The sequence below is a fragment of the Monodon monoceros genome, unplaced genomic scaffold (assembly GCF_005190385.1).
Source record: "Monodon monoceros isolate NGI ecotype Baffin Bay Population unplaced genomic scaffold, NGI_Narwhal_1 Super_Scaffold_18, whole genome shotgun sequence".
Lineage (NCBI taxonomy): Eukaryota > Metazoa > Chordata > Mammalia > Artiodactyla > Monodontidae > Monodon > Monodon monoceros.
The window spans coordinates 116990913-117016358 of record NW_021703774.1 but is presented as its reverse complement, the minus strand read 5'-3'; the positions used below and the strand labels follow the sequence as shown (position 1 = coordinate 117016358).

The 25446-nt window shown below is 34.7% G+C and overlaps 1 protein-coding gene across 2 annotated transcripts in view; it reads right to left on the bottom strand.

Annotated features, from left to right (window-relative positions):
• LRRIQ3 (leucine rich repeats and IQ motif containing 3) overlaps positions 1–25446 on the bottom strand; it is a 233547-nt gene that overhangs the window by 165635 nt on the left and 42466 nt on the right. For both annotated transcript variants that reach the window (XM_029231188.1, XM_029231187.1), the window contains one exon: positions 7459–7592. In XM_029231188.1, the coding sequence (XP_029087021.1) occupies positions 7459–7592 (134 nt within the window). The remainder of the gene's footprint in view (positions 1–7458; positions 7593–25446) is intronic.

Sequence of the window (25446 nt, the reverse complement as noted above, 5' to 3'; positions counted from 1 at the left end):
AAGTCCAGAGATAAACCCACACACATATGGTCACCTTTTCTTTGATAAAGGAGGCAAGACTATACAGTGGAGAAATGACAGCCTCTTCAATAAGTGCTGCTGGGAAAACTGGACAGCTACATGTAAAAGAATGAAATTAGAACACTCTCTAACACTGTACACAAAAGTAAACTCAAAATGGATTAAAGACCTAAATGTAAGGCCAGACACTATAAAACCCTTAGAGAAAATCATAGGCAGAACACTCCATGACATAAATCACAGCAAGATCCTTTTTGACCCACCTCCTAGAGAAATGGAAATAAAAACAAAAATAAACAAAAAGGACCTAATGAAATTTAAAAGCTTTTGCACAGCAAAGGAAACAAAACGAAAAGACAACACTCAGAGTGGAAGAAAATATTTGCAAATGAAGCAACTGACAAAGGATTAATCTCCAAAATTTACAAGCAGCTCATGCAGCTCAATATCAAAAAAACAAACAACCCAATCCAAAACTGGGCAGAAGACCTAAATAGACATTTCTCCAAAGAAGATATACAGATTGCCAACAGACACATGAAAGAATGCTTAACATCATTAATCATTAGAGAAATGCAAATCAAAACTATAATGAGATATCATCTCACAGCAGTCAGAATGGTCATCATCAAAAAATCTACAAACAATAAATGCTGGAGAGGGTGTGGAGAAAAGGGAACCCTCTTGCACTGTTGGTTGGAATGTAAATTGATACAGCCACTATGGAGAACACTATGGAGGTTCCTTAAAAAACTACAAATAGAACTACCATACAACCCAGCAATCCCACTACTGGGCATATACACTGAGAAAAACATAATTGAAAAAGAGTTATGTACCACAGTGTTCATTGCAGCCCTATTTACAATAGCCAGGACGTGGAAGCAAACTAAGTGTCCATCAACAGATGAAAGGATAAAGAAGATGTGGCACATATATACAGTGGAATATTACTCAGCCATAAAAAGGAACGAAACTGAGTTATTTGTAGTGAGGTGGATGGACCTAAAGACTGCCATATAGAGTGCAGTAAGTCAGAAAGATAAAAACAAATACCATGTGCTAACACATATATATGGAATCTAAAAAGAAAAAAAAAAAAAGAAAATAGAAGAACCTAGGGGCAAGATGGGAATAAAGATGCAGACCTAGTAGAGAATGGACTTGAGGATATGGGGCGGGGGAAGATTAAGCTGGGACAAAGTGAGAGAGTGGCATGGACATATATACACTACCGAAACAGATAGCTAGTGGGAAGCAGCCACATAGCACAGGGTGATCAGCTTGGTGCTTTGTGACCACCTAGAGGGGTGGGATAGGGAGGTTGGGAAGGAGACACAGGAGGGGGGAGATATGGGGACATATGTATATGTATTAATGATTCACTTTGTTATAAAGCAGAAACTGACACACCACTGTAAAGTAATTATACTCTAATAAAGATGTTAAAAAAAAAACTAACACCATTGTAAAGCAATTATACTACAGTAAAGATGTTAAAAAATAATTTAAAATGGGGGAAAAAAGTGGTTATCACTGCATGATAAGGTAAGGGAAATTTTAATCTAACTTTGTAGCATTCTATATTTTTGTAACTATCCACAATAAGATATATTACTTTCTTAGGCACAAGGAGAATTTTTTTTTTTTTTTTCCGGTACGCGGGCCTCTCACTGTTGTGGCCTCTCCCGTTGCGGAGCACAGGCTCCGGACGCGCAGGCTCAGCAGCCATGGCTCACGGGCCCAGCCGCTTCGCGGCATGTTGGATCTTCCCGGACCGGGGCACGAACCCGTGTCCCCTGCATCGGCAGGCGGACTCTCAACCACTGCACCACCAGGGAAGCCCCAAGGAGAACTTTTTTAAAACTTTTCTATATGGGGATATATGTATATGTATAGCTGATTCACTTTGTTATAAACCAGAAACTAACACACAATTGTAAAGCAATTATGCTCCCATAAAGATGTTTAAAAAAATCTGAGGAACAAAAACAAATAACTAAAAAAATAGGAGATATTCCATGTTCATGGATAGGAAGATTTTATGTAGACAAGATATCAGTTCTTCTCAACTTATCTATATATTCAGTGCAATACCAATCAGAATACCAGCATGTTATTGTGTAGGTATTGACAAACTGATTCTAAAGTTTCTATTGAGAGGTACAAAATCCAGAATAGCTAAGACAATTGAAGGAAAAGGACAAATTAGAGGACTGAGATACCACCCAACTTCGAGATTACTATAAAGCTACAGTAATCAAGACAATGTGGTACTGGCAAAAGAATATATCAATGGAACAGAACAGAGAACTCAGAAATAGAAATATAGTCAACTGATCTTTGATGAAGGAACAAAGGCCATACAATGGAGCAAAGATAGGCTTTTCAACCAATGATGTTAAAATAGTCATGTGCAGAAAATGAACACACAAAAAAACTAGACACAGAAATTACTCCTTTCATGAAAATTAACTTGAAAATGGATCCATTACATAAATGTAAAGTGCAAAATTATAAAACTCCTAGAAGATAACATAGGAGAAAACCTAGATGACCTTGGGTATGGCAATGACTTTTTAGATGTAACACCAAAGACATAATCCATGAAAGAAAGAATTGACAAGTTTGGCTTCATTAAAATTAAAAACCTTCTGCTCCACAAAAGACAAAGTTACGAGAATGAGAATATGAGCTATAGACTAGGAACAAATTTTTGAAAAAGGCACCTATAAAAGAACTGTTATTCAAAATATACAAAGAACTCTTAAAACTCAAGAAAAACAAAAAACTCAACAAGTAAAGAACTCATTTTTTTTAAAAAGCCAATACCTTAACAGACACCTCACAAAAAGATATATAGATGACAAATAAGCATATGCAAAGATGCTCCACATTATATATCACCAGTGAAATACAAATTAAAACAACAATAAGATACAGCCACACATGCCAAAATCCAGAACAATAACACCAAATGCTGGTGAAGATGTGGAGCAATAGGAACTCTCATTCATTGCTGGTGGGCATGCAAATAGTATAGCCACTGGAAAAGAGTTTGGCAATTTCTTATAAAACTAAACAAAATCTTACCATACAATCCAGCAATTGTGCTCCTTGGTATTTATCCAAAGATGCAGAAAACTGTCCACAAAAAAACCTGCACATCAATGTTTATAGCAGGTTTATTCATAAATGCTAAAATATGGAAGTAATCAACACATCTTTCAGTAGGTATATGAATAAAGAAACTGGTACATCCAGACAATGTAGTATTATTCAGCTCTAAAACGAAATTATCTTATCAAGCTATGAAAATACACAGAGGAATCTTAAATCCATGTTACTAAATGAAAGAAGCCAATATGAAAAGGGTATATATTATATGATTTTAACTATGTGACATTCTGGAATAGGCAAAACTATGGAGACAATAAAAAGATGAGTGGTTGACAGAGTTAGAGAGGGGGATAGGGGTGACTAGGCAGAGGACTGAGGATTTTAGGGGGCAGTAAAATTAAACAATGTGATTCCATAATGATGGATATATGTCATTGTACATTTGTCCAAACTCACAGAATGTTCAATACCAAGAGTTTACTGTAAACTATAGATTTTGGGTGATTATGGTATGTCAGGGTAAGTTCATCAATTTAAAAAAAAATGTACCACTCTGATAGGGAATGTTTATAATGAGGGAGGCTATGCATGGGTAGGGGCTGAGAGTATAATGGAAATCTCTGTACCTCCTGCTTAATTTTTCTGTGTAACTGAAACTACTCTAAAATAAAATAGCCTTATTTTAAAAAATAAACTAAAAGGTATCAAGAAAATCATAAAAGACATACAAGACCACATAAACTAGAATTAGACTAATTTAGAAATGCAATGATAGGGCTCAGAATAGACATTTAAAACTCATTTTATAAATAAATACTAACCTAGGAGAAGGATAATTATAATGAACATAACAGAAAATACCCTAAGAGAAATGGAAGATGAAAATAAGAAAGATTTTAAAAATTAAAAAGAAATAAAATCATTAGATAAGGAACTAATATACTATGATTATACTAAGTACCCATTCAACAATTATTTTTTAAAAAAAACAATTATTTTAACTATATATCTCCAATCTAAAGACAAAAAAATCCTTTAACACGTTTTAACTTTATTAAATGTTTCTTGTTGATAGTAGTTTATGTATAGTAATCCTGCAACTATTTTGTGTTTATTAGGATTCAGCTAATGAGTAACATTACTGATAATGTTAGCAACCAGAATTCACATGGTGGAAGAAGGGAAGTGTAATATGGAAAGAAGAAGTCAGTGAAGAACCTTCTGTGTTGGATTAGCATTAGAAATATGAATTTATGATTTAAAAAATCCATTTTCTATTCTGTCTGCTGAAATAGCCTAAGAACCATGACACTCCAGTAGCAATGAACACATTTAGTGCCCAGACCTTGGTTCCTAAATACCATTCCCTACTAAAAATACTAGGGCTCTTTGGAAAATAGCTGTTTCCAGGTCTTCAGAAATAGAATTAAAAAGAGCACAGAATTTGGGCTATGTTAAACAAAAGAACGTAACACTTGTAGATTTAACATACACCGTTTCATCTCTTTATAACTGACCACAAATATCCAACACACCATAGCTGTCTGCCATTGGATACATATCCCAACCTCTCAATCAAGTTTAAATTCTTAATTCTTCATCCATAGGATAGAAAATACAGGACAAATTCAAAAGCTCTTCTGTATTAAATGATATAAAGTGGATTAAAATACCTAACATGGTATTTGCATACCAATTTGCATATACCACACATTCAATAAATGTTTGTTTCCATTCTTTTACCTTTTTTTACATCCCATTGACCCAACTAATAATCCTCCTTGTGACCTCAGTGTAGTTACCCTTACTTAGGTTTAGGAGGCTGCCAATCTGATCCCAATATTTCATTCTAAGAATAAAAGTATGCCTCCCTTGTACCATATCATTTATATTAGAATAATACCACTTCAAAAGATACAGCATCATGTATACATATATCCCCATATACATATAACTGATTCATTTTGTTATATAGCAGAAGCTAACACATTTTAAAGCAATTATACTCCAATAAAGATGTTAAAAAAAGATAACAGCATTAATCATAATAATTTTCTAAATTTAGACAGTACTTCAAGGCTGTATATAAAATTACAACCAGTTTAAGTGAACAAATTTCAAGCAGAGTACAAAATATTTGCACCTAGGGAGACATTTCTCATTGCTAGAAATAGACATATGAGAGGACTACTAACTTGGAGCTTTAGGTTGGAGGAATCCACAGGCACCTCTCAGGGCAGTTTTGCATGTTTCTTAGTTGTTTCTGTTTTTGCTTTTCCACAAATGAATCCAGAAATATTTTTCTGATTCTAGCTTGCACAGTCTCTCTATTTATTAATATATTCATCAATTCAGCAAATATTTTTTGAGCATTTAACATGTGTCAAGCACTCTGTTATATACTATAGATACAGAGTATGTAGTACATTTGGAGATATAGATAATTATGCAGACAACTTCAATTCAGTATTGTAAGTGTTGATAATGAAAGTATGTGCTAAACATTGCAGGGGCAAATATCACAATAGTTTTCCCTAAACAAATTGAGAGCAACTCGAGGATTTTTAGGTTGGTGAATAAGATTAGCTTTATAATTTTGAAAGATTGCTCTGTGCATGCTGTGGTAAATGTAATTGGAAAGGAGCAAGAAATCCAAGGAAAGAGTAAGTTTCCCATAAAATCATATAATGCAGACAGCATAAGGTAGAAGAACAGCAATAATAATATTTTTAAAATAGCAGCTAATAAGAATGTAATATCCGCATTTGCCAGATGCTATGTGCTTTATATTCATGATCTCAATTCTCATAAGGAAGCAGCGAACTAAGTACTGCTATTAGTCCCTGCTCTCTACCATTTAACATATGAGGAAATTCAGGCCCAGAGTAGTTAAGTAATGTGCCTAATGGAACAGCATTTTAAAGAGAAAAAGTATTCAAGTCAGTCTGTATCGAACCACTGTGACATATTATTACTACTGACATTTCTCCCCACAAAGCTCATTCAAATTCTTTTCATGCATGCTGAATTTTCAGATATTGTTTCCATGTACAAAGTTTTTATCTCGTGTTACAGGAATATCAAAGGAAATTTGATTCTAAGAAAAACTCAGTCCCAGGGGCATAAACTAAAGACAAATCCCTTTAATTAGATGTTTATTTCACAGAAAATGCATACTTAATTTAAATGGAACATATGAGATAGAAATAATATTTTAAATAAATACGTACCTGTTAGCAATTGCCTGATTCTTTTCACATCTTTTATTCCAAATCACTTTACTTTTCCCCCACTGATGAACCCACTCTCTCTCACACTTTGACCTTGGTTTGAAAAGTATATAGAACCTCATCCTCAGAAGTTGCAGGCACTATATTATGTTCAGTTTTTTCTCTCATACTATCTCTCTTAATCAGGGCTATTGCCATCTATGATTTAGCACATGCTAACACATAAGAACATCCCCTCTGTCTTACCACAGAATGTTGAATATCATTTCAGTGAAATGTCCTAATCTTTCTTTCTCAGGGAATGTCTATTTGCCAGCTCCAGATCTATTTAATCCTACCTATATTTCAGGGCCATGATCTATTTCTATCTTATGAATTCTCCCATTTAGCATCTGAGAATAAACTATAAGAGAATGTTCATTTCTTTTTTCATATGTTTGATGTTTGTCATGACTAAAATAAATTGATGACAGAGTATCCTATCTTATCTCCCCAAATACAATGTTGAGAGGTTCTTATAGGAAAAGTTTTCCTCTGTTTGTAAAATGTCAGCTACTCGAAAGGGATGTAAGGAACAAAGAGAGAGGAAAAAGCATTAATCAAAGGGTAATGTAGACTGATGTGGTACCAGATGTTTTGGCAAAACTATCTTCATATTCAAACAAAATGCAAAATCCTCATATATATATATACATACATATATATATATGGTTTATATTTCTCTCATGTTATATTGTACATGGCTTATATTTCTATTATATCCCATTACATGAGAGAAATGTAATATATATTTTTGACTAATGTTTTTAAGTTTAATTTAAAATAACTGTCAGAATTACTCAGACAATGATTAATAAAAACTTTAATGATTAGTTATTTATATGGTCAATTTAAAAGAAAAAATAAGAGAATCAAATTTTGATTATGTTCAATGTTATATTACTATAGAATCTGTGGTGTGCTCCTAAAAATTAGTTTAAATAATCTATAAAGTACCATTTTGATAGGGAATACAAAAAAGCATATATTAGAGAAATGTCTTTTAATCATCTTTTAATATTCAAATACTGAAGAAAATAAAACATACCTCACTTTTTTCCTAACTAAGAAACCACGTATCCATCTTTGAACAATCAAAACTGGTGAGTTATGAGCCAGAATTTCATTAATTTTTGAAATAATAAATTTGATATTATCAATTTCATCCTTATAGGTTGATCCCTGTATAAAGAAAATATATTTAATATTTATAGCTCATGAAAATATTTCCAAAAGATATTTTAACTTGGAAGTCTGATGGTATAAACTATTAAAACATTCACGGGTATCTTATTATACACATAACAGTTAAATAATAAATATATTTTCATATCTATTTTTATTAGATCAGAAGACCAAGAATTAGTAGCACCAAATAATTTTAATTCTCTACAAAAAAAATGCAAGATCAATGAGGACAACTTTCTCCATTCTAGATTCTTCTCACAATCTGCTATCATAGTTTTAAAATTTTGCCCATAATCACGTTGATCTCTGAAAGATAATGGCATGAATAGACATCCAATGAAACTCTAAAAGTATTCTGTGGATCATCACAGAGGAAACTGATACATGATGGATTTATAAAACAACTTACAGTAGTTCAAAACTTTGTGGCATCTTAACTAGAATGTTGCACACTTTTACTGGAAGACAGCACATTCCCCTGGGGAAAGATATTCTATATTATATTGCCTTTAAAGAAATTATCTCTAAGATTATTGTTCCTGCAAATTTTTTATTTGGGATCATAGACTCCTTATATCCTACTGATCATTTGACTGGCTAGAAAAAGCCACTTTAGTTATGTCTTGAATGTAAGAATTATGCATTAAAAACCTAACACATTTCTTTGTAAGGTACCTACTCTGAAAACTATCAACCCCATCATGTTTAAAAAAAAAAAAAACTTTACTACATATACACTTAATCAGCTGCTAAAAAAAAAAATCACAAAGCCTTGTAGATTAGTACTACTTCAGATTTATACTTACAAACATTCATTGCTAATTAGCAAATCCTTTACTTGGCCCTGGCTTGCTTCTGTTTCCAACAGGAGCTACTGTAAACCTTCAGTACTATTCTCTATAAAGCCTTTTCCCTAGCACTAACTAAACATCTTGCTTCCTTCTCACAGAGAATATAGGACTATCAAGTCTGAACTTTATCAACTAACACTCCTCCCTTCCCTACAAATTTAACTATATTCCCACTTAACTCTTATATATCTATACTGAATAGAAGCAACTTCTACTTAATCTTAAATCAAGAAGTATCTCACTTCTTGTCCAAGATTGGCTCTCCATCATGGTTAAGTTTAATCTCCCTGTTTTCAATTACTTCCCTGCTACTGTCCCTATGCCTCACTTATAAATATGATGTAGTCTCACCCATCTGTAAAATGCACACACACAAATAATCATACACATCCCAACCCTCCATCCTTTGTATCTAACTTTTATTAAGAGTCCTTGAAACAGAATTCCATATTTGCTGTCCCACCTTCTGTCTTCCTGTATCTCAATCCACTGACTTCTATCCCTATCATCCTATCTAATACTTTTACAAAATTATCTTTGGACATTTCTCATTGAAGCACTTCCCTTGGCTTCTATACACCACACTCTTGGTTTTCCTATAACTAATGTTTACTTCTGGACTTTTTAAAGACCTATCCATACCCTACTTAATGTCACACTGAAAGGATATTCTCCATTTGTCTTTTTTCAATCTGAACACACTGTCCAGATGACTGCAACCAAATCCACAGCTCCAACACTCACCTATGTCCTGATGTCTCTCAGATTTCTCACTTTAAGCAGGAACTCTCTCTGAAGCTACAGAACAATATGGTCATACTGATTATCCAATTACAGGCTTACCTTGGAGATACTGCAGATTGAGTTCCAGACCACCACAAAAAGGGAATATTGAAATACAGCAAGTCACATGAATGTTTTGGTTTCCCAGTACATATAAATATTATGTTTACACTATAATGTAGTCTATTAAGTGTGCAATAGCATTGTCAAAAAAAACAATGTACATGCCTTAATTTAAAAAATATTTTATTGCTAATAAAGCTAACCATCATCAGAGCCTTCAGCGAGTTGTAATCTTTCTATGGTAGAAACATCAAAAATCACTAATCACAGATCCTCATAACAAATATAATAATAATGAAAACATTTGAAATATTGTGAGAATTACCAAAATGTAACACGGAGACATGAAGTGAGTAAACGCTGTCAAAAAAAATGGCACTTATAAACTTGCTCCATGCAGGGTTGCCACAAACCTTCAATTTGTGATAACTGCATTATGTGTGAAGTACAGTAAAGTGAAGTGCAATAAAACAAGATATTCCTGTAAATTCAACTTGCCCAAACATGAATCTTCTTCCCTAACCTGCTTTCTCACATGCTCTTAGTGGATGGTGCTATTGCCCATATGAACCTAACCCAGAAACCCTAGAACCATCCCAGGCTATCTTTCTCTTTCACTTCTTCATATCCAAATATTGCTAGATCCAATCAACATCCTAAGCATCTGATCTCTACATTTTCTTCTGTTCTCTACCATTGCTTTATTGCATGTCTTTATCACTTCTCTAACTTACTAAAAATGTCCTGATATCTGAAATAATCCCTACTCCCTACTCCCTTCAAATCATAATATGCACTATTGCTAGAATGAACTTTTCAAAATGCAATATGATATGATGATATGGCATTTTTGCTGGTATATGATTGAAAGATTAATTACAAATTTCTTGACTTGGCACACAAAATCCTTGATCTAGTCCCTTCTTACCTTCTCAATCTCATCTTCCTTCACCCTATATATAATACCTTCCATTCTGGCAATATTCAACCACTTGCATTCCTGAAAACTACCTGATAATCAAACCTCAATGCTTTTTGCATGCCATTCCAGTTTCTTGACTGCCCTTCTCAATTACTTGTCTTACTATCTTAGTCTTTTGGAGACTCAGTTCTTTCCTCCAAGAAGCCTTTCTTGACATTGATCTGAGTTTAATATCCTTCTACAATATTATCCTGTGTTAATAACTTATTTGTCACACTTGGCAATGTTGAATTTTATCTGAGCCCTGTGATCCTGGAAAACACTGAAGGTTAAGAAATCTCCTTAACCCTTTATTTCAGGAAATGGTTTTATACAAAGAAGAACGCTTCCACCATATTACTTAGATTGTACCCATGAACGTCCCTCTTGTTCGTCTTTGACAAGGCCCTGACACAGACTTTCTAAATTCACATTCTTTGCCTATTAATGATTAGTTTAACTGCTTTGTCTATACTGAGCAGTCGGAATAAAACGCTTGTTAACCAAACTTTGGTTAAGATTCTCTCTCCTTCCCCTAGTCCCCTGGACTTTGCCCCACCCTCAGCCTGTTACCCTAAACACAAACATACACACACACACAAACACACACATGCACACACACACACACCATGAGACCAAATGTGATAAAAAAAAAAACCCATAAAATTACAGGAAATCACAACTATACCAGAAACCAGTAAAGGATAACATTTAAATAAAAGATTATATCATAGGGGCTTCCCTGGTGGTGCAGTGGTTGAGAGTCCACCTGCCGATGCAGGGGACACGGATCCCACATGCCACGGAGCGGCTGGGCCCATGAGCCATGGCCGCTGAGCCTGCGCACCTGGAGCCTGTGCTCCGCAGCGGGAGAGGCCACAACAGTGAGAGGTCCACGTACCAAAAAACATATAATAATTTACTTGCTCATAAGAGGCCTACACCCTCCCTCCCTTTCCTTATTTAGATGGTATATAAGCATGAATTCTCACCTCGGGGAGTTACTCATTTTTCCCTGGGTATCTTCTCAGTATACATGAGGTATAAATGTTAGTAAACTTTTGTTTGTTTTTCTCTTGTAATCTGTCTTATATTACAGGGGTCTCAGCCAAGAACTCAGAAGGGTAGAGAGAAAATTATTTTTGCTCCCCTACGGTAGTTTGGGAGCAGGGAGGTTGATTGCATAAGTAAGAAGGGAGGGAGAAGAATACAGGAGGGAACTTAGATGACTAGGTTTAAGTGGTCCTGGTCAGATGCTGCAGTTCTCACCAGCAGAGAACCATTAAGCTCACACCGCAGTTTACAGCAGTGTCCTGCTTCCCACCAACGTGTGAATAACTCATCTCTTTAAAGAGATAAATGAATAATCATCAGCTGTGGGTGGAGTTAGTGTCCCTGCCAGAAAACAAGTAACCTCAAGACAATACTCAAGTTTTATGATGTCCTAAAACAATTATCCAGTAAAATGCCAATAAAGATATCACTGCAAACTTGAACAAATGGCATAACCATTTGATATCTAAGGACAAATGGATGTATCTACTTTCTAAGGGAAAGTAATGCATTTCCTCCACTATGTGAGTGATGACTCTGGAGAAAAACTGCCTGGGTTTAAATTCCAGTTCTACCACTTGCTAGCTATGTGATCTAGGGTAAGTAACCCACCTGTCCCCTATTCATCATCTGTAAAACAGAGATAACCTCACTGGGTTTTTTGTGAGAAAATATTTGTAAAGCACTTAGAACAGTGCTAAAACATTCCAAGCATCCAAACAATGTTATCTGTCAACAGTTTAAGGACTTCTGTATACCTTATTTGATACTTAAAAAAATTAGTAGAGGAATATACTAAGCAATTTATCCAAACTAACATAATGTAAAATTTAAAAATTAATAAATTAACTATAAAAGATGATTAGTACTAATATTTTCAATCCAATAAAAGGAATTAAAGAATTGTAGAAAAAGCTTAACAAAGGACAATGCATGCTTAGGCAAAATACTATCAAGAATCAACAAAACAGATGATAGAATAATGAAATATCTATACTCTACCACTTGCTATTGTAACCCTGGGATGAAAATAGGGCTACTGTTAACCCTGGTATAAAGCATAATGAGGCATTTCAAAAGAAAAGTAAAGACTTTTGTAAAAATGACTCAGATGGAAGAGAGTATTTTGTGTTCCAACAGGAAGAGTACTTTAAAAAAAAATCTAAAACCACGTTCCATTCAGACTGCATGTAATTACATAAAGAGATTTCCAATTAATTTGATATTCTCAGTACATTTGTACATATTTAATTTTTTCTTTATTTTTTCCATGTTTTTATTTCTTTTATATTTATCTAGTCCCTAAAGTCTACCAATTTCTATTCCATTTGTTTTTTTTTTGTATTAGAATTTCCTAATTTGACACAGATTTTCTCAGCATAATGGAAAAATGTAAATCATACTAATCCCACAAGTATTTATTTCAAATAGAATTAACACATGCAGTTTTCACTTCTTTATTACATCTGTAATATATTCACTTTAATAGTCACATGAAATGGTGAGTCCCTGTGTGAAACTCCCCACAAAAGCTAGGAAGATTTTTTATTATTTTATAACTATTTCTAAGGATCACTGGTAAACACTTTGGGAACACATTATAGTCAATTCACAAATCAAAAAAAAAAATTCACCTGAGTCAAGCAACATTAGATAACAAAATAAAATTTAGAACCATAATAATAAAACACAATAAATTTTTTAGAAAAGAAGAAAATCACAGACAAGAACAAAAACTTTACACAAATTTCCACCACTTGAAGTACCTATTATCATTTAAAAAATGTTCACTTCCAAATACTTTCCCCAACTCTGAGCTTATCTTTTCATTCACTTAACAGGGTCTTTTACAGAGCACATATATATATTTTTTTAATTTGATGAAGTACACTTTACCATTTTTTCTTTTTAAACACTGTGCTTTTAGCATCACGTCTAAGTCTTTGCCTCGTCCTAGATCCCAAAGGTTTCTTTCAGTTTTATTTTCCTAAAAGTTTTTTAGTTTTAAGTTTTACATTTAACTCCAAGATCTATTTTGAGTTAATTTTTGTATGAGCTGTGAAACTTACATTGAGGCTCATTTGTGTGTGTGTGTGTGTGTGTGTGTGTGTGTGTGTGTGCGCGCGCGCGCGCAATTGTTCCAAGTAACATTTATTGAAAAGGCTATATTTTATCCATCAAGTTCTGTGCATATTTTGTTAGATTTACACCTAAGTATTTCACTTTTGAGTGATTATAAATGACATTATATATTTAATTTTGGTGACCAGGTATTCATTTTTCGTACATAGAAATATGATTGATTTTTGTTTGTTTACCTGGAACCCTGCAGCCTTGCTAAGCTCACTTTTTAGTTCTAAGAGATTTTTTTGGTAGATTCTGTGGTATTTTCCACATACGTGATCATTTCATCTGCAAATAGTTTTATTTCTTCTTTTCTCATCTGTATGTTTTTTATTTCCTTTTCTTACTTTATTGCACTAGCTAGACTTTCCAGCAGCATGTTGACAAGAGAAATGAGAACAGGTAACTTTGCTTTGCTCCCAATATTGGGGAGAAAACATTCAGTCTTTCACCATTAAGCATAATGTTGGTTGTGGGTTTTATCTTGATGTTCTTTATAAAGAAGAGGAAGATCCCTCTATACCTATTTTTCTGAGTTTTTTAACGATGAATGGATGTTGAATTTTGTTAAATGTGTTTTTTTCCATGAATTGATATGATATTTTATATATATATATATTTAGTCTTTTGATATGGTGAATTATATTAATTGATTTTTCAAATATTGAACCAGCCTTGCATACCTGGAATAAGTCCCACTTGCTCACGGTATATACTTCTTTTTACATATTACTGAATTGTATGTGCTAATATTTTGTTATAGATTTTTATGCTTACATTTGTTAGGGATATTTTTATCCCAGGGATAAATCCCACTTCATCATGGTGTATATCATTTTAATGTATTGGTGAACTTGGTTTGCTAATATTTTGTTGAGGGTTTTTGCATTCATGTTCATCAGGTATATTGGTCTGTAATTTTCTTTTCTTGTAGTGTCCTCAACTGGTTTTGGTTTCAGAGTAATGCTGACCTTGTAAAATGAGTTTGGAAGTGTCTGCTTAGCTTCTATTCTTTTGAAAAGTGTGAGAAAAATTGGTATTAATTCTTGTTTAAATGTTTGGTAGAATTCACCAGTAAAGCCATCTGGTTCTAAACTTTTCTTTGTTGGGAGGTTTTTGATTACTGACTCAATCTCCCTACTAGTAATCAGTCTGTTAAAATTTTCTATTTCTTATTGATTCAGTCTTAGTAGGTTGTATGTTTCTAGGAACTTATCCATTTCTTCTAAGTTGTCCAATTTGTTAACATATAATTGTTCATAGCAGTCTCTTATAATCCTCTGTATTTGTGTGGTATCAATTTTGATGTCTCCTTTTTCATTTCTAATTTTACTCACTTAGGTCCTCTCTCTTTTCTTAAGTCTAACAAAGGGTTGGTCTATTTTATCTTTTCAAAAAAAAAAACACCTCTTAGTTTCACTTATTTTTCTGTTGTCTTTTTAGTCTCTATTCTGTTTATTTCCACTCTGATCTTTCTTTATTTCCTTCCTTCTACTAACTTTGGTTTAATTTGTTCTTCTTATTTCTAGCTCCCTGAGGTGTAAAGTTAGGTTGTTCATTTGAGTTCTTTTTTTTTTCTTAACATAGGCATCTATCACTATAAAATTCCCTCAAAACAACTTTTGCTGTATCCCATAAGTTATGCTGTCATTCCATTTTCATTTGTTTCAAGATATATATTTTTTATTTCTTCTTCGATCCATTGGCTGTTGTATGTTGTTTAATTTCCACATAACTGTGAATTTTCCAGTTTTCTTCTTGTAATTGATTTCTAGTTACATACTATCATGGTCAGAAAAAATACCTAATATGATTTCAATCTTCTTAAATTTGTTAAGGCTTATTTTGTGGCCTAGCATATGATCTATCCTGGGGAATGTTCTATGTTTGCTTGAGGAGAATGTGTATTCTGCTGCTCTTGGATAGAATTCCTATGTCTGTTAAGTCCATCTGCTCTAACAATTAAGTCCAATTTTTCTTTTTGATTTTCTGTCTGTATGATCTATCCATTGTTGAAAGTGAGATATTAAAGTCCCTTACTATTATTATATTGCTGTCTATTTCTCCCTTCAAGTCTCTTAATATTTATATATTTAAGTGTTCCTATTTTGGGTATGTAAATATTTACAAATGTTATACCTCTTATTGTACTGACCTTTTTATCATTATATAATGAACTTCTTTGTCTCTTATTACAGTCTTCAGCTTACAGTCTATTTTGTCTGCTATAACTACACTTGCTTTCTTTCAGTTTCCATTTGCATGGAATGTATTTCTATTTGCGTGGAATATCTGTTCTTTTTTATTTTTCAGTCTTTTTTCTCTCTGTTATTCATATTGGGTAATTTCTATCTTTCCTTTCCTTCATTATGTCATCTTTCCCCTCCATTCTGCTGTTTAGTTCATTTACTGTGCTTTTTATTTTGGTTACTGTATTTTTGAGTTCTCAAATTACCATTTGTTTCTTTACTGCTACTGTTACTCTGCTGAGGCCTTCTATATGTACATGTTTCAAGCATGTTTATAATTGCTCATTGAAGTATTTTTATCATGGCTACTTAAAATTTATCAGATAATTTTAACAATTCTATCTTCTCAGTGCTGGCATCTATTGATTGTCTCTTTTCACTCAGTTTAAGATCTTCCTAGTTCTTTGTATGTTGAGTGACTTTTGCCTGAAACCTAGATATTTTTGTATTATAATACTTTCATTGTTATTTAAAATTTCTATTTTAGCTGGCTTTGTCTGACACTGTTCCAGCAGGGGAAATGTGAGTCATTATCATGTTACTTCAAGGGGGAGGTAGAAGTCCAAGTTCCTCACCACTCAAGCCCGTACTAACCCCCAGCTGGGGAGGAGAGCTCATTGTTACTTCTGTGTGTAGCTGGGAGTTTCAACTTCTATGTGCTCTTCATTGACACTGCTATGGGTGTAGTCTTGTTATAGCTGAGCAACTGTGAAAGTCCTGATCTCCATTAGGACTCCTCTGACACCACCCAATAGGTGTTGGGTTGCCTCATTAGAGCCTCACAAGGATGGAAGTCCAGGATCTCCATTCAGGCTTTACTGGGATGGGTGCAGGAAGGACCAGTTTTCTCTCTGTGGTTATCGCCTAAAAGTTATGTTTTACTAGACTGAATGTTTCTTGGTTGTTTGGATAGAAAGGATACTTCTATTTGTATTTCTGGTATTTTGTTTTTTTGTTTGCACCCTTTGGCCTTTCTGGGTTACTGCCTTCTTCAGCTAAAATTTTAGGATATATAAAGGAAAAAAAAAACAAAACAGCAAAACAGCAAACTCACTCCATCATTTTCATTCCTCAGGTTCTGATTGCCTTAGCCAGTCAGTTTCTGCTCTTCATTACTCATAGTCTTTTTATGTTTGTTCTGTATATAATGTCCAAGGAATTTCTATAATATATAACGTTATATAATACCTTATATAATAAATAGTAATTATATAATGTATATAATGTCCAGGGAATTGAGCAGTACTTTACAAGAGAAACATCTACTCTATCTTCCCAGAAGTGAAATCCTGTACCCTTATTTTTTTTCCTCCAGTTTTATTGAGATATAATTGACATATAGCACTGCATAAGTTTAAGGTGTACAGCACAATTATTTGACTTATGTATATCATAAAATGACTACCAAAATTAGGTTTGTGAACATTCATCATTTCATATAGATACAAAATAAAAGAAAAAGAAAAAAATATTTTCCCTTGTGATAAGAATTCTTAGGATTCACTCTCAACTTTTATAACATGTATAACATAAAGCATTGTTAATTATATTAATCATGCTGTACATTACATTCCTAGTACTTATTTATCTTATAAATGGAAGTTTGTACACTGTGACCACCTTCATCCAATTCCCTCTCCCCCAAGCCCCCTGCCTCTGGTAACCACAAATCTATCTCTTTTTCTATGAGTTTGTTTGTTTTCTGAAGTATAACTGACCTACAACACTATATTAATTCCTGGTACACATGTAGTGATTCAATATTTCTATACATTATAAAATGATCATAACAATTAGTCAAGTTATCATCTGTCACTACAGAAAGATATTATATTATTATTGACTATATTTCCCATGCTGTACATTTCATCCCCATGACAGTATGATTATCTTTTTTTTTTTTTTTTTTTTTTTGCGTTACACGGGCCTCTCACTGTTGTGGCCTCTCCCATTGCGGAGCACAGGCTCCAGACGCGCAGGCTCAGCGGCCATGGCTCACGGGCCCAGTCGCTCCGCGGCATGTGGGATCTTCCCGGACCAGGGCACGAACCCGTATCTCCTGCATCGGCAGGCAGACTCTCAACCCCTGCGCCACCAGGGAAGCCCAGTATGATTATCTTTGAATACGATAATTTATTAAGATAAATATGTTATGTTGGCCCTATACTATTTTTTATCTATCTAGTCTTACATTTCCAAAAATATTTCTGTTATATATTTTGTATAATACAATTTTGTACATTAATGCCCAAACAAAAATAACTTTATTGTAGCTGTTATTTTTTATATCAACTGAAACAGTTCCTATTTATTCCACTTAATGTTTTGTGTACTGAATCCTACATTAAGATTAATGTTAAGTCTTTTGCTTTATTCCAATTAATATATATTTGCTTAGCATTTTACTTTTACTGCATTACTTTGGTTTTGGACATGATATTGCTAATAAACATCTTGATTTTGGTTTTTACATTTATTTATAATAAAATTATAACTGATGTACATTTACTTATATGTATATCACATTCATAAATGTAAATATATAGTTTTTACACCTATAGTATTACTTTTGATATGTTGTCTTACAATGTTTTTGTATTTCATATTGACTGTATTTTCCCTTTTATCTTTATATTTTGGAAAGCAAAACCATTTTAAATATTTACAAACATTATGTAATCTATATTACTCTCTTAAGTCAAGCATGAATTCATTTAAAAATATTAATTTGGTAATTATATATACTATATGTCTATATATGCAGTTTTATTTTTCTTTTGAAATTTACATTGGAATTAAGAATAAAGAGATGTTAAGTGTTTGAGCTAAATATCTCTACCTTGGAATATCAACCCTGTACCGTGTTTTCAATTTTTTCACCATATGACAGAAAGTATTAACTGCCTTCCAAGAATCTATATTCCTTTCCTCCTTATTAACAGAATATTGATGGTCCTGGGACAAGATGGTGGAGTAAAAGGACACTGAGCTCACCTCCACTCATAAGCACACCAAAATTACAACTAACTGCTGGACAACTATCAATAAAAAGTCTGGAACCTACCAAAAAAAGATATTCTACATCCAATGATATAAAGGAGAAACCAAAAAGAGATGGTAGGAGGGGTGCACTTGCGATATAATCACATCTCATACCACCTGGGTGGCACCTACAAACTGGAGAATAATTATATTGCAGAAGTTCTCCCACACGTCAGGCTCCCCAGACTACAGGTCTGGCATCAGGAGGAGGAGCCCCGAGAGAATTTGGCTTTGAAGGCCAGCAGGGCTTGACTGCAGGGGCTCCACAGGACTAGGGGAAACAGAGACTCCACCCTTGGAGGGGGCACACAAGATCTTATGTTCACCAGCACCTAGGGCAAAAGCCATGACTCCATAGGAGCCTGGGACAGACCTACCTGCTTGTCTTGGAGGGTCTCATGGGATTATGGGGGGCAGCTGTGGCCCTCTCTGGGGTCATAAAAGCTGGGGTGGACATATTGAGAAGTGTGCATCTGCAAGAACTCTTGCTGGAGACAGATATTTTGCTTGAATCATTCACACAAACAGCCAGCCCCACCAAACAGCCTATAGGCTCCCGTGTGGAGACGCCTCAGGCCAAACAACCAATGGGGTGGGAACACAGCCCCACCCATCAATAGACAGGCTACCTAAAGACTTCCTGAGCCCACAGCCACCTCTAGACATGCTCCTTTACATGGTCCTGCCCACCAGAGGGCCAAGACCCAGACTCATACACCAGTCAGCAGGCATGGGCCCCTCCTGCTAGGAAGCCTGCACATGGCTCTAGACCATACTCATCCAGGAGAGGGCAGACACCAGAAGGAAGAAAACTACAATCCCACAGCCTGTGGAACTGAGTCCGCAAACAGATCAGAATCTACCACGGGACCAACTGGTCCCTGGCCCTTGGGTGACAAGAAGGGAGTGTACTGCTAGGACATCCCCTACAGAGGGACACTTCTCCAAGGTTGAGAAACATAAATAACCAACTACATAAATAAAAATACAATTAGAAATTTAAACAAAATGAGGTAGCAAAGGAATATGGTCCAGACTAAGCAAGAAAAAACAGCAAAAATACAGCTAAGTGAAGTGGAGACAGGCAATATACCTGAGAAAGATTTCAGAGTAATGATCATAAAGATGATCCAAGAACTATGGAAAAGAATGGAGGCACAAACTGAGAATATACGAGAAATGTTTAACAAAGAGCTAGAATACATAAAGAACAAACAAACAAAGGTGAACAAATGAATAACTGAAATGAAAAGTACACAGAAGGAATCAATAAATGAGGCAGAGGAACAGATAAGTGAGCTGGAAGACAGAATGGTGGAAATCACTGCCATGGCACAGAAAAAAGAAAAAAAAAGTGATAACATTAAACACACCAACATTCACATTATAGGAGACCTAGAAGGAGAAGAGAAAGGGCTTGAGAAAATATTTGAAGACATAATAGCTAAAAACTTCCCTACCATGGGAAAGGAAACAGTCACCCAAATCCAGGAAGTACATAGAGCCCCATACAGGATTAAACCAAGCAGGAAGACACCAAGACCCACAGTAATTAAACTGACAAAAAATTAAAGGCAAAGAGAAAATCTTAAAAGCAACAAGGGAAAAGCAACAAATAACATACAAGGGACTCTCCACAAGACTATCAGCTGATTTTTCAGTAGAAACTCTACAGGCCAGAAGGAAGTGGCATGATACATTTAAAGTGATGAAAGGGAAAAACCTACAACCAAGAATAGTCTACCCAGCAAGGCTTTCATTCAGATTTGGCAGATAAATCAAAAGCTTTACAGAGAAGCAAAAGCTAAAAGAATTCAGCACCACCAAACCAGCTTTACAACAAATGCTAAAGAAACTTCTCTAAGTGGAAAATAAAAGGCCACAACTAGAAACAAGAAAGTTATGACATGGGAAATCTCATGGTAAAGGCAAACATACAGTAAAGGTAGGAAATCATCCACACACATATATGATATCAAAACCAGTAGGCATGGGAGGAGGAGAGTACAAATGCAGGATATTTAAAATGCATTTGTAATTAAAAGATCAGCAACTTAAAACAATATATAGACTGCTATACCAAAACTTCATGGTAACGGCAAACCAAAAATCTATAATAGATATACACACAAAAAAGAAAAGGAATCCAAACAAAACACTAAAGGTAGTCATCAAATCACAAGAAGAGAACAAAAGAGGAAGGAAAGGGAAAAAGAAGGCCTACAAAAGCAAATCCAAATCAATTAACAAAATGGAAATAAGAACATACATATCAATAATTACCTTAAATGTAAATGGATTAAATGCTCCAACCAAAAGACAAAGACTGGCTGAATGGATACAAAACAAGATCCACATATATGCTGTCTACAAGAAACCCACTTTAGATCTAGAGACACATACAGACTGAAAGTGCCGGGATGGAAAAAGGTATTCCACATAAATGGAAATCAAAAGAAAGCTGGTGTAGCAATATTCATATCAGACAAAATAGACTTTAAAATAAGGACTGTTACAACAGACAAAAAAGGACACTACATAATGATCAAGGGATCAATCCAAGAAGAAGATATAACAATTGTAAATATATATGCATCCAACATAGGAGCACATCCATATATAAGGCAAATATTAACAAAACATAAAAGGAGAAAGCAGCAGAATACACATCCTTCTCAAGTGTACATGGAACAATGGAACATTCTCCAAGATAGATCACATGCTGAGCCACAAAGCAAGCCTCAGTAAATTTAAGAAAAGTGAAAATAGAAATCAACTATGAGAAAAAAACATGAAAAAAAACCCATACAAATGTGGAGGCTAAACAATATGCTACTAAATAAACAATGAATCACTGAAGAAATCCAAGAGGAAATCAAAAAATACCCATAGACAAACGAAAATGAAAACATGACAATTCAAAATCTGTGGAATGAAAGAAGTTTATAGCAATACAATTGCATATCAGGTAATAAAAAAAATCTCAAATAACCTAATGTTACACCTAAAGCAACTAGAGAAAGAAGAACCAACAAAACCCAAAATAAGTAGAAGGAAAGAAAGCATAAAAATCAGATCAGAAATAAATGAAAAAGAAATGAAGGAAACAACAGAAAAGATAAATAAGACTAAAAGCTGGTTCTTTGAGAAGGTAAACAAAATAGATAAACCATTAGCCAGACTCATCAAGAAAAAAAGGGAGAAGGCTCAAATCAACAGAATTAGAAATGAAAAAGGAGAAGTAACAACTGACACTGCAGAAATAAAAAATATCATGAGAGATTACTACAAGCAACTCTATGCCAATAAAATGGACAATCTGGAAGAAACGGACAAATTCTTAGAAATGCACAAACTGCCAAGACTGAATCAGGAAGAAATAGAAAATATGAAACGACCAATCACAAGTACTGAAATTGAAACTGTGATCAAAAATCTTCCAACAAACAAAAGCCCAGGACCACATGGCTTCACAGGCAAATTCTATCAAACATTTAGAGAAGAGCTAACACCTATCCTTCTCAAACTCTTCCAAAATATAGCAGAGGGAGGAACACTCCCCAACTCATTCTACGAGGCCACCATCACCCTGATACCAAAACCAGACAAGGATGTCACAAAGAAAGAAAACTACAGGCCAATATCACTGATGAACATGGATGCAAAAATCCTCAACAAAATAGTAGCAGACAGAATCCAACAGCACATTAAACGGATCATACACCATGATCAAGTGTGGTTTATTCCAGGAATGCAAGGATACTTCAATATACACAAATCAATCAACGTGATACACCATATTAACAAATTGAAGGAGAAAAACCATATGATCATCTCAGTAGATGCAGAGAAAGCCTTTGACAAAATTCAACACCTATTTATGATAAAAACCCTGCAGAAAGTAGGCATAGAGGGAACTTTCCTCAACACAATAAAGGCCATATATGACAAACCCACAGCCAACATTGTCCTCAATGGTGAAAAACTGAAAGCATTTCCACTAAGATCAGGAACAAGACAAGGTTGCCCACTCTCACCACTCTTACTCAACATAGTTTTGGAAGTTTTAGCCACAGCAATCAGAGAAGAAAAGGAAATAAAAGGAATCCAAATCGGAAAAGAAGAAGTACAGCTGTCACTATTTGCAGATGACATGATACTATACATAGAGAATCCTAAAGATGCTACCAGAAAACTACTAGAGATAATCAATGAATTTGGTAAAGTAGCAGGATACAAAACTAATGCACAGAAATCTCTGGCATTCCTATACACTACGGATGAAATATCTGAAAGTGCAATCAAGAAAACACTCCCATTTACCATTGCAATGAAAAAGAATAAAATATCTAGGAATAAACCTACCTAAGGAGACAAAAGACCTGTATGCAGAAAATTGTAAGACACTGATGAAAGAAATTAAGGATGATACAAATAGATGGAGAGATATACCCTGTTCTTGGATTGGAAGAATCAACATTGTGAAAATGACTCTACTACCCAAAGCAATCTACAGATTCAATGCAATACCTATCAAACTACCACTGGCATTTTTCACAGAACTAGAACAAAAATTTCACAATTTGTATGGAAACACAAAAGACCCCGAATAGCAAAAGCAATCTTGAGAATGAAAAACGGAGCTGGAGGAATCAGGCTCCCTGACTTCAGACTGTACTACAAAGCTACAGTAATCAAGACTGTATGGTACTGGCACAAAAACAGAAAGATAGATCAATGGAACAGGATTGAAAGCCCAAAGATAAACCCACGCACATACGCTCACCTTATCTTTGATAAAGGAGGCAGGAATGTACAGTGGAGAAAGGACAGCCTCTTCAGTAAGTGGTGCTGGGAAAACTGGACAGCTACATGTAAAAGTATGAGATTAGACCACTCCCTAACACCATACACAAAAATAAGCTCAAAATGGATTAAAGACCTAAATGTAAGGCCAGAAACTATCAAACTCTTAGAGGAAAACATAGGCAGGGCACTCTATGACATAAATCACAACAAGATCTTTTTTGACCCACCTCCTAGAGAAATGGAAATAAAAACAAAAATAAACAAATGGGACCTAATGAAACTTCAAAGCTTTTGCACAGCAAAGGAAACCATAAACAAGACCAAAAGACAACCCTCAGAATGGGAGAAAATATTTCCAAATGAAGCAACTGACAAAGGATTAATCTCCAAAATTTATAAGCAGCTCATGCAGCTTAATAACAAAAAACAAAAAACCCAATCCAAAAATGGGCAGAAGACCTACATAGACATTTCTCCAAAGAAGATATACAGACTGCCAACAAACACATGAAAGAATGCTCAACATCACTAATAATTAGAGAAATGCAAACCAAAACTACAATGAGATATCATCTCACACCAGTCAAAATGGCCATCATCAAAAAATCTAGACACATAAATGCTTCAGAGGATGTGGAGAAAAGGGAACCCTCTTACACTGTTGGTGGGAATGTAAAATGATACAGCCACTGTGGAGAACAGTATGGAGGTTCCTTAAAAAACTACAAATAGAACTACCATATGACCCAGCAATCCCACTACTGGGCATATACCCTGAGAAAACCATAAATCAAAAAGAATCATGTACCAAAATGTTCATTGCAGCTCTATTTACAATAGCCCGGAGATGGAAACAACCTAAGTGTCCATCATCGGGTGAATGGATAAAGAAGATGTGGCACATATATACAATGGAATATTACTCAGCCATAAAAAGAAATGAAATTGAGCTATTTGTAATGAGGTGGATAGACCTAGAGTCTGTCATACAGAGTGAAGTAAGTCAGAAAGAGAGAGACAAATACCTTATGCTAACACATATATATGGAATTTAAGAAAAAAATATGTCATGAAGAACCTAGGAGTAAAACAGGAATAAAGACACAGACTTACTGGAGAATGGACTTGAGGATATGGGGAGGGGGAAGGGTAAACTGTGACAAAGCGAGAGAGAGGCATGGACATATATACACCACCAAACGTAAAGTAGATAGCTAGTGGGAAGCAGCCGCATAGCACAGGGAGATCAGCTCGGTGCTTTGTGACTGCCTGGAGGGGTGGGATAGGGAGGGTGGGAGGGAGGGAGACGCAAGCGGGAAGAGATATGGGAACATATGTATATATATAACTGATTCATTTTGTTGTGAAGCTGAAACTAACATACCATTGTAAAGCAATTATACTCCAATAAAGATGTTTTTTTTAAAAAAAAACAATAGAAAAGATCAAAAAAACTAAAAGCTACTTCGTTCAAAAGATAAAAAAGAATTGATAAACCTTTCACCAGACTCACCAAGAAAAAAAGGGACAGAGCGCAAATCAATAAAATCAGAAATGAAAAAGGAAAAGTTAAAACCAACACCACAGAAATACAAAGGTTCATAAGAGACTACCACAAGCAATTATATGCCAATAAAATGGATAACTAGAAGAAATGGACAAATTCTTAGAAAGGCACAATCTCCCAAGACTGAACCAGGAAGAAGTAAAAAATATGAACAGACCAATTACAAGTACTAAAACTGAATCTGTGATTGAAAAACTCCCAACAAACCAAAGTCCAGGACCAGATGACTTCACAGATGAATTCCAGCAAACATTTAGAGAAGAGTTAATATCTATTCTTCTCAAATTATTGCAAAATATTGCAGAGAAAGGAACACTTCCAAACTCATTCTAAGAGGCCACCATCA